Below are 20,064 nucleotides of genomic sequence, written 5' to 3'. Positions count from 1 at the left end.
TTACCTCTCCAGGCATCTGAAAACTTTTCACTTCAAAAGGTCACATGCCAAATAGGATGTGCCACTGGTCAAAACAGAAAATAACATGACATTGAAGACTTGACAGAGAAGATTTTGCACTTCTGGAGAGACTTAATCACACAAAACCAAGGAGTGTTTTAACACTATGACAGCCTACATCAGGTGTGTGGAGTTATGTCTACTGCACACTGAACTGTAAAAAGGTCGTCAAAGGCAATGGTCAGTAAAAAATCAATTGAATCTTTGGAAACAAACTTCATAAACATGGCAATGGACCACAAAATCAAGTGTGACTTATAGACTGTGAAATGAGCCCAAAACAGCTTTGTTCTACATTAGTATTCAGGAGATATCTTATCTCTCTAAACTGTTATCATAGCATTTCAGCTATTTTAGACACACTGACCTTCTCTTAAGGACAGGAGATAAGGCTTTTTAATGTCCTTATTAAATCAAGCCATCTACACAGACTCTCAGAGCTGGGTAGTGTGTTCCAGGAGCTCTCATCTCTCTCCCTCTCTCACACACACACTGACTAATGACAAGCATCATGGTGATAATGACCAGCAGGACTGGATGTTGTATCGTACTAACCATCACCACGATATGCCATGATATCCACCGGCTTTTTGTGCTCAGGTTATATGCATGGAAGGAAAGCGCACTCAAATTCTCTCTCTCTCAGACACAGACACACACACACACACACACACACACACATTTAGGCATTCTCCCAAAGGTAATGGAGCAGTGAGCTCTTGGGGAACAATAAATCCTGCTTAATGGGATGGTACAAAAAAATCTTCAGAGCCGGGCAAAGTCAATCTGCATACTAGGCCAATGAGGCTTATATGTACAGAAAATGTTGCAGAGATGTGTGTGTATGTGTGTGTGTGTGTGTGTGTGTGTGTGTGTGTGTCCAGCCAGCTGATGCATGATACTAATGCAAAACCTCTTCAAAAGATTGTGTTCAGTCGCTTTCAGTGAGAATATTTTAATAATATTTAGTTCATGATCAGCATTTATGTGTGTGTGTGTTGTCAGCAGTAAAAAAGGTTGTCAGCTACAGTGTGTGCACAACAATTCATCTGGCGGACTCACCATCAGTCAGCTGAAGTCTCGGCACAGTGATTTACAGCACACATAAGTCACATGAGTCACTATGAGACACACAGAGAAAGATCTGAGAGGCCTGCTGTCCAAGCCACATCCTGAAGTATCTCTGTCAGAGCCTCAGCTGTGACACATCCACATACACACGGTTCAGTCTGCTCTGTTTGACAGCAGCAACACCAGCGCCTGTTTTCTAAACTGCAGACTCCTCCCCAGGAATGTACTATTTGTAAATCCATAATGAAGTTTGTATGTAAAGTCCTTCTTAAATTCTTCATGGTAGCTTGCTTCCAACTAGTGATTCAGGTTGCATTATTAAAACTAATGTTCTTCTCTGATTTTGTTGCTTGCAGATTTGCATGACACAAACAAAATGGGGACCTACCTTAAACTTGTAATTATAAGGAGGATATGGCTTTGTTTTAATTATATATTCAAAGAAGAAGACATGTGTGTGTGTCAGAGTTACTGCAGTAGTATTTACACAGTTTAGAATAAGTGGAAATTTACATAATGTTTGAGGTGTACTGTGTTGATTGAGAAATGCGATTCAAAACCAGTTTATATTCATCAAGCAGCATTTTACTCTTCAATATAAATAGATCATACTATATTAGTAAGCTATCTTTAGCTTTGAATTACATCTTACTCCGTGTAAATATGGTGCAGCTGTTTTCATTCAGCCACAATGACCGCGTTCAGACCAGCTACAGCCCTGCATGCTAAAACGCTGCCACCTCATTAATTTGAAAGAGGCTAACCCAGTGATGTGTGATGCAGGACTGAGAGGAACTGAGGACTTTGGCAAAAAACACAGGGTCATAACCCTCACCACTGCTCCTTGACAAATTAAATCTTTTTTCTGTCTAGGTAACATTCAGCCAGGCTCAACTTCAAATATACCAATGAAGTAATGTAAGCTCACGTTCCTCGTTATTACTCATGGTAACATGGTTGCTGTATTTCTACAGTTCGCAATGGTCACAATAAAAGATTAAATAATCATGAGTCAGACAATTGTAAACCACTGTGCAGTGTGTTGACCTCTGATCAGCCATCCAACACATGGCTCTGTCACTCAAACTGGACTTAATTCATGTCTCATCAATACCTGAAGCAATATGTCCCAATACAGCCGCTTACATTGTTTTAATGCAGGGCTATTATTGGTATGAACACTAATAAACATGTGATAATTAGGTTAAGTTTGAATTTAAGGAAGGCTGGTTCCACTGGCTCCAGAATGTGAACTCTGTGCTTTGGAGAAATAAATAACACTGTCACATACTTGGCAGTATATAAACTGGCTGCAACGCTCCCCAGGAGCCCAGTGTACTACACAAAAACAAGGCTCTGTCAACGCAGGAGGGCTTCATGGATGCATTGCACACACAAACACGCATACACACACATACACATATATAGCATAGCAAGTGTGCTCCATGAGACTCTATAGATCGGTCAATCTTGTGTCCCCTCGAGAAATACCATTGCCTGGGCACTTTGATCTATCAAAACGAATGAGGCAGTCGGCATCGACTGTTACAAGCAGCAAGGAACCCCCTTCAGAAGGATACAGTTAGAATATTTATAGTTCTCCCAAAAATGTCTCTCTTTACATGCCTGTATAATAAGGAATTTAATCGATTCAGACTTCTTTTTTTAAAAGGTGATGTGGAGCTCAAATTCCTCTTTTCCTTTTTTTTTTTTAATTCAGGGACATAATCTCAAAGAAAAGGGACTTGTTGCTTTTACACTGATGAAGATATTCAAGCATGCACACACACACACACAATTCTGTTCTGTAACACACACACACACACACACACACAAATCTCTATCTGTAAGATTAATGGGGAGAGAAGTTTTGAGAGAAAAGTATGCAGACATTTGGAGTGACGTGCCTGGTGAGGGTAAATCTGTGTGAGCATCTCTGTCCCTTTCAGTATAATTCACAGTCTCTTGCTCTTTGACAGCGATGCATGTCAATGTCCTGCTGCTGTGGGATTGGAGAGGAACCATCTGGTTCAGATTTACTTCTGAGAATAATGTGTAAATACTGTCGACGGGTGCCAGAGGGAGTCCTCAAAAGGGTGTTTTTTCAATGAAATGAAGCTTAACTACACGGTTTTGGTCTGGTTACTCTTTCACATTGCATCTGCGCATGTTGGGGCAATGTCATCTGCAATGAGATGGGCTAATGAAGCTAAAGGGAAAATCTGCCATCTCTGCTTGACCCAGACCAAAGTCCTCAACACAGTAAGTTAAAATACTAATAAAACAGACCACTGATTTAAACCCTTAATAATGAATAATCCTACTGTTTTATCTCACAATTAACATCAAATAAGTAGCATGTACCACCACACCCACCCCCCGTCTAGAGCAATATCCCATAAACAAGCATTCATAGACCACATTCATCAATTAACCACGTGCACCCGCAGCAAAGGCTGCTTTCCCATTTGAATACATTAGGGAGGAATATGTTACCTCATGGACCACAGCTGACCAACCACATTAGATTTGGCTATTAAGTGTGATAGATTTCTTCTTAGAACACAAAGGATGCTTTGTGGTTAACAAAGCTAAACTATTCCTCAGACTTTTCAGATACGTATCTTGGTAGCATTGATTTTGTTGAATCTCTGCACGCAAGTGGGTGAACATTTCCACCACAATATAAAAAAGCAAACTCCAAGAAGGCCGAAAAAAAAAAAACAAACCTCCATATTCATGCACATTTCTCATCCCTAAGCAATGGGGACATATCATTCTACGACTGAAGCACATGAAATCAATGATAGTGCTTCACTGCACATAATATTTTTCAAGTGACGGCAGTCACAACTAAATATACCTTGTACATACAACATCTATCTTTATCATTCCCTTTATTTGAAAGCTGTTATTACTGTAGCATGCAGTGACCTTGTGTGACAGACTCATCAAGAGAGATTAAATCACAAGTGGTGAAAAGTACACCGAGATGGAAGCTAGGTAATTTTTCTTCAACTTTAGAAAAGGAAAGTCTGCTCTTCAACCCAAGAAACTCATAAGATTCTGAAGAAAAGAAAAATGTATATAGTTTTCATGCAATAAACTCATAACATTATACAATGATTTGATTTCCCATTTCATCTCGTACTGTGCTGTTCTTTTCACAGCAACATATACTATATTTGTTGCACACTACAACCAGTAATATCACTACTTTGGCAAAACTCCATACTATACTCCAGTAGACTAAAATGACTAAAGACATGCTGTTCAGAGCCATAAGCACAGCTCCATCTATCTGAATTGCCTTTGCAAAAATTGCCTTTACTGTCCCTGTTTTATTGAGCCCAATATTTTTTCATCATTTAGGATTTTTTTTATTTACATGGTGAAAATCCTACAGAGAACGATGTTGTTTATCAAGACAAACCCTACTGACAAAACAAAGTATACACAGTGGCACAGAGAAGACAGACAGTACATTTCAATATAAAAAAGAGCAGAAGGCAAAGCAACAGAAATCACAAGCACAACAGAGAAAAAGCAGACAAAACAAACATTAACAGGTACATGTCATCACACTCTTTTAATGCCCTAGGCTGTTGAAATGAAAAAATAAATAATCATTTCACGACATGTGATTAGAGAAACATGTTCAATACCACGTTCCACAAACACAATACACAGGCATTAGAGCAATAGCACCAACCAACAGCAACAATTAATCATTCATCACTCTTTTGGGAAAACACAACCTCAACTCAGACTGCTCCAAATCTGCATGTGATAGATGTAGAACGAGACAACATTCACAAACAACAGACAACAGCAAACACCCTGTTTTGTTGTTTTATCAGTGGTTCACATCTACCAGTGTGTCCTTGAGATGATTCTAAGACACCCCAGGACTCCAGGCAGGTCACAGGGCAGGTCACGTCTCAGTGGGAGTGTTGCCTCAGGCTAAGGAAGAGGATGAAATGTTTTCTGGCTACAGCAGGTGGACACCAGCGGGTGAAAAACAGGCGATATCTTTCTTTAGCTTTCACCACCGCTCCCAACACAACATACACCATGTCTCTCTCCCACCTTATCTCCTTCTCTTTTCTGGCCACAAACAGTCCGACTCTTTATTTTCACCACCTGACCCATATACAAAACTGCTTCCTGGTGGGTGCTGCTCCAGAAACGAGGTCCAAGCCTTTGATCCAGCTCCAGATCACTGGCTGAAAGGCTGTCACTTCAGCTTTAGGCCGCTCAGCATCCCACGGCAGCTCTTCATCTCCGAGCCTGGGCGACACACTTTTTATCACATTCACACATCCTTCGTCATGTGACCAGCCCATTCTGCCCTCTCACCAGCTACCGTACCAGGGAATTGGCTTTTATGCGAACACAAATACCTCAACTCAAACACAATAGCTGTAAAACAGACAGCAAATAAAGCATGGCATTGATTGTGCTGGAACTGAATAGATGTTAATGTGTGCTTTTCAGCCCAGGTGAAGGTGAGCCATAACATGATGGCTGCATCTACTTACATGAAGTCTGCTAAAACTCACATCACCTATCAGTGCTGGGCGAAAGTAAAATTTACAGTGAAAGACAAAAAAAACATGCTGAACCATTTACACGAAGGAAAAAGAGGGCAGATTTAATTTAAAAATTGGCACGCATTCCTCATTTCTACAGATGAAAGCTCGTAAATGAAAAAGCCTGGAATCATGCCTGGTATGGAAATCTAAAGTTATGAATAATGCCTCTGTCTCAATCATCAAGTCTGTTTTAATAAGGTGGATTAGCCCAGCACCTGCAGGCTGAAAGGCACACACGGCTGCACTCCTAACCAACCAAGAGTGGGACAAGAGTCCCTTGGGGCCCTGAACCTCACATCCTCCCTGTTGGACCCTCATCAGTCTGTAGGAAGGAGCAGCGGCAAACAACTCGGGCTTGTCATTTAAGCCCATGAATCCACCTCCAATGGGCCGGCGCCGCAGCGAGAGCAGCTGATTTACACACAGTTGCTAATCAGTTGAATGGCTCTCTTGCTAATGAAAACTCATAGATCTATACAATAACACTACTGATTTGATTTTAGCTCCCATTACTCATTCCTAAATATGCAATAGGCATTAACAGTTAAATGCTACCAGCCAGTTGACGAATTTGGGGTCAGAGATGTTGACACAGAAGATGGGGCCTGGGTCACTGCTATCTCCGTCCTGACCTGAGAGAAAAAGAGCCCCCTCTATGCACATTCGCTATTTCTCTGTAGACATAAATATCACAAAGGAATAAATAAATTCTTTCCTCCCGTCCGGCCCCTGTGACGCTCCAGCATTTAGCTGATTGCAGGATGGATATGCCTGACTCCACCCTCCCACCCAGCTCTGGAAGCTGAAGTAACCCCAGCAAACAGAAAGGCCGCCACAATGGTTTTGTTTCAGCTTGGCACCGATTCATCATTCCACCTGAACAAGTCACGCGCACCAGTCTAATCATGATTAAGACCATAACAGAGGAATCGGTAGACACAAGAGGGGATGCAACCATCCATCCATCCGCTATATTCATCAAGCAAATCACTTCCACTTCCAGCAAATGAGAATGAATTCATTGTGACTTACCTGTTCCATTGGCTGTGTTTGCTAAGAAGAGAGGATACAAAGCTGAGCAGCTTTGAGGTAGACGTACATTTAGGCAAAACAGATTCACAGCATAAGTCTTATGGACTACCTGGCTGTGAACGCCTTTTTTTTTTTTTTTTTTTAAAGGAATAAATGAGTCTAAGTGACTAATTGTGGGTTTAGAAATAAAGTGCACTCACCACTGGAGCAGTCCAGCCCACCCCATCCAGGCTCACACTGGCATGTATCCGGAGACACACAGCGACCGTGGACACACTCCTCCGTGCACAGAGCTGAGACACACAGAGACGTTCTCATCAGTGCAGTTTATAATTGGGTTAACACACACATACACGCACACACAAACAGTGTAAAACATCATTAAACCACCAATAAACAGCATAATGAAAACCACCAAGATAACAGCTGAAAGAAAATGGTCCATAAAATTGAACACTCAATATCTCTCTAATACCATCAAGGGACTAAATCTTAGCCATGGCACTCATATTCACCATCCATCTTCACTACTTGACACTGGGCTAAATGATTTCTTAGGAGATTGAGTCCTTGGTCAACATCTCGGTTTATCACATGGCTTTACTTTCTACAATGAGCTGTTATCAGCAAGCTGAGCCATGAAGGAACAAGCTGTAAATCCCCTCTAATTTGATCAGCCAGCGCTTTGTCATATAGTGATGCTTTAATGTAGCAGGTCTGGGCACCGCAGTGTTTACTAAGTGTGCAGTTTTCTTGATCATTCATATTGAGCAACACGGCACCCAATTGATTGGGTCGACATTAGTATTCCTGGGAGTCTCTTCACAAGAGTTGGAAGTTTGGTTCAGCTGGATAATAAAGTGACCTACAAGGAGGGCTTTTTTTATTTTTTGCCACAACGCCAGGTTTTTTTTGTGTGTGTGTGAAGCCAAGAAGGAAAAGCATCACAAAAATAGGCACTTAGCATGAATAAATCTGTGGCAGCCAAGGTCATCTGGCCAGCAGGGTTAAGACAGACAGGCTCTTATCTGAGGAAGGAGACAGTCAGGCCAATACAACGAGAGAGAAACCCCACCTGATGGGAATCAGCAGTCCACATGGCCTGTGGAGGGATGATACACAATCCAAGGGCAGCAGAACAGACAGTCCATCCCCTTAACTGATCAAGCCTCATCCAACACCTCATCCAAGTTCTGCATCCTTTCGCTATTTTTCTTGTTGTATGATCAAACGTGAAAAAAAAAAAAAAATCCAGGAGAACAGCATCTGTGGAGTTTTTTTAAACAGCAAAAGCCCTGGGGTGATTTTGAAGCTCTGTGTGCAACACCACAGCGCTCATTCTGCAGGCAGAGAGGTCAGCAGGAGCTGGCTGCAGGCCTGAACAGTGCTATTATAGATTATCACTCAATCAGGCTTCGATTAGGATCCACCGCCAGCAGGGGAGATGCAGTGGAAGAGGAGAAAGAGGAGTGAATCCCAAACACCCACAAGCTGGTGCTAATCGCAGAAATGCTCCCAAGGCAAAAATGGTAAACCAGAGATTGAAAGATAATTCAGGGCAGATTTCTGAGCATCAGTACTCTGGCAGGAAACTGTCTAATTGCAGTAAGCCGGCGAAAAGAAAAGGAGAGAGGGGGGCGGGAGGTAAGAGCTCCCAACATTTGTGCTGACGAAGGTGCGAGATTGACTACCTGTAATCAATGAGTCCATACTATGCAGAGTATTCAAAGAGAAGAGGAGACGAATTCAATGTCACTACGATGAGTTGATTTCGTTTAGTTTCAATCAGCAAATTCTGATCAGCGAGAACAGGGAAATGCAAATGTGTCACATCCTTTAGGAGAAAAAAAGAAATATGGAAATGAAGTTTTGAATATGGGAGAAAGGATAAAGCGCACCCTTCTCCTGAGATCTGAACCGGTGTACTGAAGGGATGGCATAATAAAGTAGGAGGTAGGTCTTTCATTTTAATTGAAATTCATGAATCACTCTGCTTAACTCATGTCTAAGGAATCTGTTGGAAAATTGAGTCTTTCATCTAGATAAAAGGCTAATCTAACTCATTATGCAGAGGTGTTATCAGAACAGGGAACAATGGAGCTAATTGGTGATTGTCATGCAGTGTTAATAAATTTAATATTCTTGCCCAGTCAAACTACAATCTTTTAAAATGTCTGATAAAATAGATCTTTTTAGGCTCTGCTCTAAATGTGTTGGTCTCCCGGTTTTGGAAGAACTTAGCTGCAGTCAGGGGAAAAGAGCTACCTGTGCAATTCTGTTTGTTTATGATTTTTGTAGTAATCGTAGTAGTAGTAGTATTGTAACACAAAGTGAAGAGAAAAATGTGGAACATTGCAATGGAGCTGATGGTTAAATCAATCTAAGACAGATGCCTATGGAGCATATCAAACAACTCCCTCCAAATCTTCTTCCTCATGGCTCTATCTAGCACCGAGATGATTTATTTTAAAACTGTGTCTTTGAAGCATTAAAAAAAAAAGAAAAAAAGGGGGGAAAAAAACGCAACAAAGCCAAAAATGAAAAAGAAATCAAAGGCACAGAATCCCTTTTTGGAGAAAAAATCTCATCATCTTCTCGCTCATCAAAACCCAAATGTGAAATGTGCTAGCGTATTGCTGCCTGAAACTTTATCAAAACCCAACTAATTCTGCCGCCAACGTCATTTTTAGAATTATATTGCAGTGCTGGACAGTGCTGGAGTCATGCGGGAGTCATCTGGCCTAAATGCTCTGTAAAAAAGAGGGACTCACAGCCCTGCAGAGGCTGTCAAACTCTGAAGATATTACAAGCTGTTGTCATTAGCGAGCCCCTCTCACTTCCTCATGCACAACTGTAATAATCATGCTTATTAGGAGGGAAATGAGTTCCTCACATCCTCTACATAGGCTAGTTACAGATTAAGGTAATGACTTACGACAGATCAAAGGTCACAGAATTAATAAAGTCCCCTAGTCGGAAACTTCAAGCACTAATTAGCGAAAAACAGATCAAAGTTCAACTTAGGGTGGAGAGCTTTGAGAAAATTAAACAATCATGGCCAAAGAAGGAATGAAATAAAATAACAAACACATGAAAACATCCTTAAAGATAATGTTACTGATTAAGTGTCAGAAGTATTCTTCCTTTTTTGTATTTGTGTGATAATTTTGGTTCATTCAAGGTCTCCATATCCCCAGATTCATTTAGCAGCCTCTCATTGGAGCTAATGTAAGTGTTGATATGGTGCCCCATAAAGGGGGAAAAAACACAGGCAGGATTAAAAGGCAAACACTCTTCAAACATTTCTGACTTTTAATGAAATAGACTTCATGAAGAAAGCTACAGTAAACTAACAATACACGAGGGGAGGGATATTTTACATTCAGTGAACAACAAAGTGTCCGGAAATAGACGACTTGAGTAAATTTTGGGTCGATTTACTCTAACAAAAGGGGGGCATCCTTTTGTCGCTGCATGCAAAATTGCTCGGGGAGTACAAATCTCTTAATCCTGGTAGTGAGAGTGCTAGGATTAAAAGGGGTGGAACAGTTTGCAAAGGCAGCAGAAAGCAAAAACTGCCCTCTCGGCCCCTATCAACTCAAGTCTCGCTGTTTCACCTGAAAGAGGGTTAAAGGGGAAGGTGGCTGTTTTCACTCTCGGCATGACATAATATCAAAATAAAACCTATTAATGAGGGGAGGCACATATGAGAGGCACCTCTACAGTTGGCAGATTCACCTGGTTAACACACTGACAAGACTATTAAAGAGCACATACTTCCATTGTCAGTCAAATGGTTAATGAATACATTATTGATCAATTTACGCCCCCTTCCTTAAGACCCCCACATAATCACACCAGCTCTTATTCTTGGCTGGCTGGCTTCCCAGTGCTCTGCTGCCCCGAGGCTAGTAGAGCCTAGACAAGGACAAGCTCGACTGTGGTCAAAGAGCAAACCCACACAGCTGCAGTCACTGTATCAGTAGTTCCCTTGTGTTGCAAAAGATCTAGGAAAATATTAAAGTGTGATTCTAATCTTATTTAAAGGGAATAAAACATTAGGTAAGGCGAGAATATCAAAAACATAGCTCTGGGAAGCTATATGTTCTGTCTTTATTTGGCCAACATGCAAAAATATTCAGTTTGATGTGTGTGAGTAAAAATAGAAATTGATGACCATTAATGAAACCATAAAAGTGACAGTGAAGGATTGTTACCAGCATATTGCTACAGTCCAATTTTCACGGCTTCTGCTCTTTTTATGTTATTGAATCCCAGTGTGGTTTTATGGGGGGTGCTATACCCACTCAGTCTGTAACCAGGATCCTCCTGGCTCGTTAATTTTTCTCATTGTTATACAACTTCAACTTAATTACTCTTGCTGGAAGAGTAAAGCAGGAGAGCTGGCTATGGTGTAAAATGCTGTTCCTTAATGTTAACTCATGCTCAATCATCTTAAACTGAGTAAATTCACATAGACGCCAACAGAGGAAGGTAGTGGCGGAGTGTTACTGGATGTCTGTGATAAAGAGGATCAGACAGAGGAGTGGGGGTGACGGAGGAGTGGGGGACGGTGGCGGCCTGGCAGGGAGTTGTAGCTTTATCTGCAAGCCACCCACAGGAACGATCAATCCTAATATTTACTCCTTTTCTCTAAATGTCTTGCAGACATAACCTGAAATGTCATCAGCGAGGACAAAGGAGTTAAAAAAAGGATACTCACGAACACACAAGTCTCCGCTCTCAAAGTAACCAGGGCAACACTGTGAGCGGCGCCTATACATGGTCCTCACTCCCCGCCGGTAAGCCGTCTTATAGCTGATCCTGGAAAAACAGACACACCGAGACAGCTACGTGATGTAAGGACTGACCCTTCCTGAAGGGCAGGAAAATATATGTAGAAGGTTAAAAAAAAGTAACACGTGCCATAATATTTTGTTGTTCTAGGCAAGTTTATAAAGTACCACATAGGAATAAGAATTAAAAGCCAGTGGGATTTTATGTAAAACACCCACTACATAAAAGTCAGTATTTGGGAGGTGACTCTCTGTGTACTTATTTAGCTGGATGCCCACTATAAACCTTAAGGGAGTAATTAAAACATTTACTGTAAGATGATCACAGTCAGATCCTGGCTCTGACCACCTCACTGTCAGCCACATTAACAAGGACGTTTATTGTGGCCTTTGTAGACTTGGCTCTGATTTTGGGAGACGGTAAAGGTCGATGGAATAAATATGGGGACAAACAAGGAGACTCTTGTAAACTCACCTGTGCCTTGTGCATTTAAACCAGTTGAGAATGTCTGTGCATCTGGTGTAATAGATCTGGTCGAATGGGTGAGCGTAGGATTCCTGCACGGTCACAGCATAGCTAAAAGACAGAAGAGTAAAGGCATGAGTGGCAGAAAGAAAGTGTTGCACGTTTGAGGGAATTCTACTTTACTATTTCCATTTCATGCCACTATATACTTAAGTTCTACCACATTTCAAAGGGAAACGTGTCTACCAACTTTGCGTACTTCACTACATTTATCTGACAGCTATTGTTACAAGTTTTCAGATTAAGATTTTACAAAAAGAAATGATAAAATAATAAAATACAATGCATTATTAAACATTAAACTAGTGCTTTCTGACCATTATGGCTTGTGAATCTTTACAAAGAAACTGTGTTTACTTGGAGTCCCCAGTGTGTGATAGCAGTTCCACTAAAACAGTGATCTCCTTAAATAAATATCTGTTTTAAAGAGGTTACATTATCTAATATTTCATAAAAAAACAGCAAAGATTTGAAAAAAATCCACAAAATTAAACAAAATTTGTTTAGCAGAACTTTTTTCTCCTGTCCTCTCCAACTAATTACCTCATGACCCTTCAGATTTATCTTCTGACCCTTTAGAGGGGCCATAATAATAAAATATATAATAATATAATAATAATAATAATAATTTTTCTGCCAAACTATTGCTTTTATTTTAATAGTTACATTTTGTTGATGATTCTTCTGTTCTTTTTCTAACATTTTGAATGAATGTATATACCAGTGAAAAACACTGTTGCAATTATAGTGAACACAGAGAGGAATATAGATTTTCATGCTCCTTGGACACACTTGGAGGAAAAAAAACAACAACAGCACACAGGTCGTGTCAATGAATACAGTCCAAAGTCATACAATAACTTTGATATGCAAAGAAAAGACTTGAAATAAGCTTTTAGGTGATTTATGTCAGTGATATATGCAGCCAGCAGCAGTCTGAGGATATTGGAGGACCTAAAAGCCATGAACACAGTCCACTTAGGGGATTCATTTTGATGCCAGCAAGGTGTAACCACGATCCCTAAGTACCCTCACCTTGGTCAGGCAATAATCCAGATAATATATCTTCACAGCTTTCTTTCCTCCCCTTTGCATCGAGGACAGAAATTATTCCTGCTTATTTCTCAAAAGTGACACTGGCCAGCACAACTAATAATTATTCAGGCTCTATGGCTGTCATGATTGATTGGAATGAGAGCACACTGATCAATTTGCCTGCGTATTTCATTTGAAGCTGCAACTCCTCCAATCTCTCAGAGCTTGGCGACTTGAGCTGTGTCAGATCGATACTGCTGTATGGACTTTGCGAATAGATCAGGAACTTTGGTTAAGAGCAGCTTGTAGCAGGTGCATTGAAAAAGTTCCAGGATCGACAACGTCAGTCCTGGGAGCGGGTGTTCTAAAACTACCACGGATTCTCTTTCAAATCTAAAATTCGATGCACTGTGGTAAACACAAGAGGATACATCCTCACCTCTCCCAGTGGCTGCAGACATTGGGGTCGTCCGGGTTCAGGCTCTGTACACCAGTGGCAAAGCCCAGGACAAGCAGCAGGGCTAGCAGGGCAACAGAAGACCCCATCCTTCACTCTGGAAGAGGGACAGGAAAGGAAGATAAATGGTTGTACATAAACGTGGATTTGTTCTCATATTGGAGAATGTATTTGTCCTTGGAAGTAGTGCTGTAGTTAATAACATTTAAAGAAATAGTTAAACAATTTGGGAAATACACTTATTTACTGTCTTCCTGTGAATTAGATGAAAGGATCCATACCATTCTCCTGTCTGTGCAGTTAGTATGAAGCTGCAGTCATCAGCTGGGCAGCTTAGCTTAGCATAAAGACTTAGCATAAAGAGGGAGACAGCTAGCCTGGCAGCATGCAAAGGTAACAAAATCCACCTACCAGCACTTCTAAAGCTCAGATATTTAATTACTGGGCTTTACCATGTGTTCAGACAAAACACTACTGCTTACATTCACATAGCAAGTGGGCATAAATTTGCCCTGGGTAGCATAAACTGTGGCATGGGTGCTTTCATACCAGGTGAGAAAATTATCCTGTGGCTTTGTGATTGTGCTAAATGTACAGAGATGAGATAAAGAAGTAGAAAGCCTGGAGTTGTTCAGGATGAGTTCAGAGATCAGTCAGAGGCTGAGCAATATAGAAATACATAAAGACATACTCCCACACACCTGGTCAGTGAGAACATTGTTGGTCAGCTAACAGCTAACCTCTGTACAGTTTTTGTTTTTTGCTGGGAGTATCAAAACACATGTCAGTGCTTGTTTAACGTTTAACATTTGCTCCTGCGTTTGTCTCCTTCAGTAAGACCTTCAAAACTCACATACGCTCTGCTCGGCTGGCGGCTGCAGAGATGAAACCTCTGTGTGACAGTGACAGTGACAGAGATGCTGATTCTTTTAGACCAGCGGGTTATTTCATTAGACCTACAGGCAGAGCAAGAGCGCATATGATCTACAGACATGACAGTGATGGATCCTCCACACACGTTGTTCTTACTTTAGTATTTCCCTGCCAAAGATAAAGGATGTGCAGATGACACATGTGACTGACACACAACATGTCTCACATCGTGGGTTAATGCCTGGATGTCATTAACAGTAACATAGCTGTATCATGTTTATGGTGATCTGTCTTGGGACACTGAACATGATGTGACCTTTTGAGAGTAAAGACCGACCCCCGAGTTGCATGTTTGTGTGGCTCAGTGAGTGCAGATCATATGCATATGTGATAGTGTGTGTGCATATATACATTAGCTTGTGTGTGCTCTGCATGTGCTTCGGGGTGTTACAGGGGATGTGTTCAATATTTCTGAGTGACTGTATCCAATAACACAGGCATTCACATGTTCAGCTAATCTTCTGCATTGATAGCTGCATGTAGTTCACTCACATGTGAAAGAAAATCAATCAGACCTCCACTTCCTCTAAGTAGCAGTTCATCTGCACAGGCAGAGGTTAAAGTCATGTTCATTTCCTTAACAGGATGATTAATCAAGATACACACATGTTAAAGGCTACAGCAGCTTTCATATTCAGTCCTTTCTCTGAAACAATACTGTTAAATACAACAGGGACCTTGCTTGATTGACTAGAAAGCTTTTTTTGCTTCTGTGATTAGACCACTGCCCTCAGTCATTTCTCTGAATGTCTCTGGACAAGTGGAATACCTCATAACTTGTCATGTCACATTTTTCAAACCTCACAAGTTCTCAGTCACAAGCCCACGGTGAGAGACAGAGGAGTGATAAAATTAGGATTATGCTGAATATGTGACTAGATTAAGTGAATCAGTGGCTTTCAGTAGCTGTTGGAGTGATGGCCGCAAGCAAAGTAAGTGCCACAGGGCCCTTGAAGAAAGAGGCAGTGACAGATCTAATAGCTGGAGGCACGTGGCCTTAAACTCACCTAATCTTACAGCCTGTGGTCCCTGGGTGTTTTTTCACGGATGCTGAAGGGGGCTCTGGAAGCACAAAGTGACAGAAGCGCTGCTGTGTTCAAGACACACACACACACACACACACACACACTCGCCGGGAGAGGTGATGACAGGTCGCAGATCTATGGGAGAGAAGAAAAATAATGAGCTTATGATGACACACAGAAGACACATGCTTCTTCCCTTGCTCTCGCACACGAGCGCACACACAAACTCATAAATTTCTTATGGGATCAAGAATCTCAACAGGGGTATAGTTCACAAAAGCTGCTCTTGAAAGGCCAATTTACTCTGCGCAGCCTCCACATCCGACCACACAGTTTTCATTCCATTTTCCCAACGTCCCTCCTACCTGGTATCCACAGACACACGGGAATAAAAGCCTACATTAACTCAAGAGGGCCTGATACAATGAACTCTGTTCACACTTCAAACGCTACAAGTGGCTTGTCCAGAATGTGACAAGATCACGTTATCTGTACTCATTAACAAAGCCTACACAAGGGTTACTGCAATGATAATGCAGGCGTGAACAGAACATTGATGTGTTTATCATCTCTCTCACTACACTGCTCTTAATGACTCCTCCAGAAGGTCAGAGGGCGGGTTTGAGATTCTTCTGCCCTTCATTTGCTGTGAATCCTGAATTAGGATGTAAACACAAGCACAACAAAATAATACTATGGCTGTTGTTCTCGGGTAAATAAATTATTCAACATTTTTCTTTTTCATGTAAACTGTTGCTAAGGCTCAGCTGGATGGACAGTGAGACAGAAGACTGGAGATTTATTGTAGGTAGATTCATTATGTCTGTTTCACTAATAAATAAGATAATCTAGAGATCTCGGTTTGGTAAGTAGAACTGAATTAAATTAACCAGTCGACAAGGATGTGATCAACTGCTGGCTAAAAAATACACTATAATGCACTACTACTTTCACTACAACAAGCATAAATTTATCAAGAGCATAATTAATATTTGGATTAGTGGTTTGCATTTAGCAGATTGGGTGAAAAGGCTTTTTTGCACTCATTGTGACCCATTTTCACTCAACACAAACCACAGTAAAAGTTTGTTTTTGCATTTTGCTAAAGTAATACAAGTTCCAATTTAAAAGCTCCTAACTCCTAAAGGATGCAACAAAGCATTTTGCTTAATATACGACCCTTCAGATTTACCTATGTGGCCGTGATGTGATGGTATTTGCGTTTGTACTGAGTAGAATTTATTTTGCATACTGCATTTTTTTATCTTTTTATTTTTTTTAATCCATTGTAATCTGCAAGCCCCCATGCAGGCAGCGGACGTTTATTGTCTAATGTCATCAAAAGCGCAACAGACTGACAAATTCTTATCTGAAATCAAATCTTCTATCCAGGTTGTCACTATTGTGCCATCGCACAGGGAGGTAATGCCAAATTACACCCTGTTAGATCTTGTCACAATCTACCTCAGCTGAGATATTTGTGTGCAGCACAGCATGTGCCAGTAACAGCTTGGTGACTTTAAAATATCTGAATGTCAAGGACAAGAAAGTCCCTGATATATTTTATGCCTGAGAAGATTTGCCATTTCCTTTACTGTGGATTTTAACTTTTTACATTTTTAAAAAGGCAAAGGTAATCCACTTAATAATGGCACATTGGGTCTAAGTGAACTTCTGGTCATCATTGACTCTGCATATAACATGTGTGAACGAAAAGCGCGGCATAAGACAGACAAAGTGGGATCAATATGACACTTATGACTTGGGGCTCTCCTGTATGCCTCCTCTCTGTATCTGCTGACATCCAAGAGAGAAACAGTTTGTGTCTGTTTTCACTTCAAACATTCACTTTGCACCAAACAAAATGTTCTCCTGAGACCGCATTCACCCTAAATGAATTTCTCTCCTGTTCCTTTGATTACTGAGAAGAAACCCTCTCAATAGATCCTGCAGACAAACTGCTGAAATAGCAACATCTTTGAGGCTACTGGTGGAGACATAAAGTACAAGAGGTAGACTGTAGTGTTGAGGTGTAGGATGTGGTGTATGTGAGAATAAGGACTTCTGACTCCTGACATGGACACACCACGGTTAACATTGGACACCTGCCTGCAGAAACATTGACAATGATGAGACAGAGCCACCTATGTCCCCTGTACTGCCTATCAGCAGAGACATCTGCGTGATTAAAGTCATGTGCCTTCTGTGTGTGACTTATTAAAGTGCAATGCAATTAACCACCCTGTCCCCTGGCTGACCAGCTCCCGCACTCTTCCATGAATGATGCCCAGCAGGCATGACTGACTGGCACAAGTCAGAAGCTCACCTCACACTGACAGATCCCAGCTGTTTTTCAGGCTCATCTTACCGCTCTATGCGCTCATTCATCACAATGCTCAGTTTTTCATCTTGCTTGTGTTAATTTACATCTACATAATGGAAACCAGTCAACGGAAACATCGCTTGGTGTTGCAATCTTGTCTGGAGCAGCAGAGAGAATGCCTGATCAGTTGTGGGCTTCTGTGTGTAACATGCCTTTGTAAAATCAGCCCATTATCCAGCTTCTAAATTCAAGCTGAGGGCTCTTCTTCAGTTTTTATGAGAATTCTTCCGGCCACGCAGTCGTTTTTGTAATCACTACTGAAGGATTCCCAGAGCAACCTAATTTGGAGTGATCTAAAGGTTACAGGTGTAACCACGCAGCACAGAGTGCCAGTGAGATAAGCCCCACTACTGACCATCCCTGTCTGCTGCTGGGGGCTATGAGTCATTAAGAGTCAGGCCTCATTAGCGAAGCCATGATGTGGTGCATCATAGACACTGCCTCCCCTGGCTTCAGCCACATACCTGAGTGGCTGATGTGTTAGAGGCCAGGAGGAGAAGACAATGACATGTCGGGGGACCTGCTGATTTTCTGTCAGGAGGAGCAACAAAACAGCACAAAACTAAATCCTGACTTGCTCCTTCCAACCACAAAAAACTTGGATCCTTGAATTGTATTTTTAGGGCACATAGAGAATAACTGAGTATATCTGCACAAGTACTGTACTTGTTAAACGGTTTATTTTTTAAACTAGCCCCACCTCAACCAACAATATTAAACAATAAGTTAATCTGTGCTGACCTTCATGGCAACAAGCAATCTAGTTAGTGTTTTGTCTTACTTTCTTCTGATTTATTGATTTATCTCTTTTTACACACATCACTTTGAAAAGACCTAACACTTGAGTTGGCATCAAGAGTATTGAAGTCATAAAGCCTGAGAGAGTGTTTGTCACTGCATTTATGGGAATTTTAGTAATGCTGACAGCATCAAGTACAGCCAGGGCAGCTATGTCTTACACCTGATCTCAGTAAAAATGTACTCCTGGGTACTTTACCTTTCATTACACTTCAGTGATTAGGAATGTCAGCTTGACATGATCCTGCTGAGGATTAACTTCACAATCTCTCAATCTCAGACTGGACACTCTGTGGCCGTAATACTTCTTAGTTATGGTTATGGACATTAGAAGTTCTGCTCATTTGTGGGTTGAACTACAGGACACACAGGACATTCAGATTATTTTATAAAGGACAGGAAGAAAATTCCATCCTGCTTTCGCTCTGGGCTTTTGCATATAATTGTCAGAGCTGTGAGTGAAGATTGACAGGAAGGACAGAAGATAGATGTGCAACATTCATATTATTAACATGAGCAACATTCATATGTATGCAGTGCATCAGTTTCCCAAGAGATAGTGCTGTCGTATTCAGCTGCCACGGCACCACACTATAGCCTGTACCTCTGATGATATATTGTATTAAAGAATAGACAATATTCAAAAATAGTTGAGTATAATTTATAATTTGATTGCTTGTTCATTCACACAATCAGTCTTATTCAGATAAGCCTGATTTATGTCTTCAGCTGACTCTTGGCTGTCCTCTCTCACTTAAGGTCAGACTAAATCAAGTGGAGACACTGATTGTGAGAATAACACATCTATCATAACAAGGAAATTAAATCAATCGACAGAAAATTTACTAGCAACTATTTATGATTAACTGTTTAATTGGTTAAGTCAATTGTAAAAAAAAAAAAAAAAGTCAAAACAATCACTGGTTTAAACCTCTCAAGTGTTTGTTTTATCATCTGAAACTGTACTGTATCTTGATGTTTTGGACTGTTGGCCAGACAAATCAAACAATCGGAAGACCTCATCTTTCATTTTTCACCCACGTCAGAAATTTCATACACCAAATGACCGACTGGTGGAGCTGCTTTAAGCCTTCAAAACTCGGTTGCATTGTATTTTGGTATTTTATCACAAACATGGTGTTTCAACCATTAATGAACTTATAACCACCCAACCCTAAGCTGACAGCACTGCTAAAGTTATGGGAATCATCAGTGACCTCAAAGACTTAAAACTGGTTGTTCTTCAGCTGCTTCGCCGGGTTGTCAAGAAGTTTTCTCGTGAAACTGCTCCAACACAACAGCAGCTATGACTATGATTTCCACCTGGGAAAATGCTGTGCGTCGTTTAACAGG

At 41.0% G+C, this 20,064-nt stretch overlaps 1 protein-coding gene across 1 annotated transcript in view; it reads right to left on the bottom strand.

Moving 5' to 3' along the window:
• megf11 (multiple EGF-like-domains 11) overlaps positions 1-20,064 on the bottom strand; it is a 70,124-nt gene that overhangs the window by 40,141 nt on the left and 9,919 nt on the right. The window contains 5 exon segments of the mRNA XM_051073349.1: positions 6,959-7,051; positions 11,482-11,582; positions 12,030-12,131; positions 13,555-13,669; positions 15,513-15,665. Coding sequence (XP_050929306.1) covers positions 6,959-7,051; positions 11,482-11,582; positions 12,030-12,131; positions 13,555-13,661 — 403 coding nt within the window. The 5' untranslated portion in view covers positions 13,662-13,669; positions 15,513-15,665.

Source organism: Lates calcarifer, linkage group LG10 (assembly GCF_001640805.2).
Source record: "Lates calcarifer isolate ASB-BC8 linkage group LG10, TLL_Latcal_v3, whole genome shotgun sequence".
Lineage (NCBI taxonomy): Eukaryota > Metazoa > Chordata > Actinopteri > Centropomidae > Lates > Lates calcarifer.
Note: the sequence above shows the minus strand (reverse complement) of the source record. Positions and strands in the feature narration are given on the sequence as shown.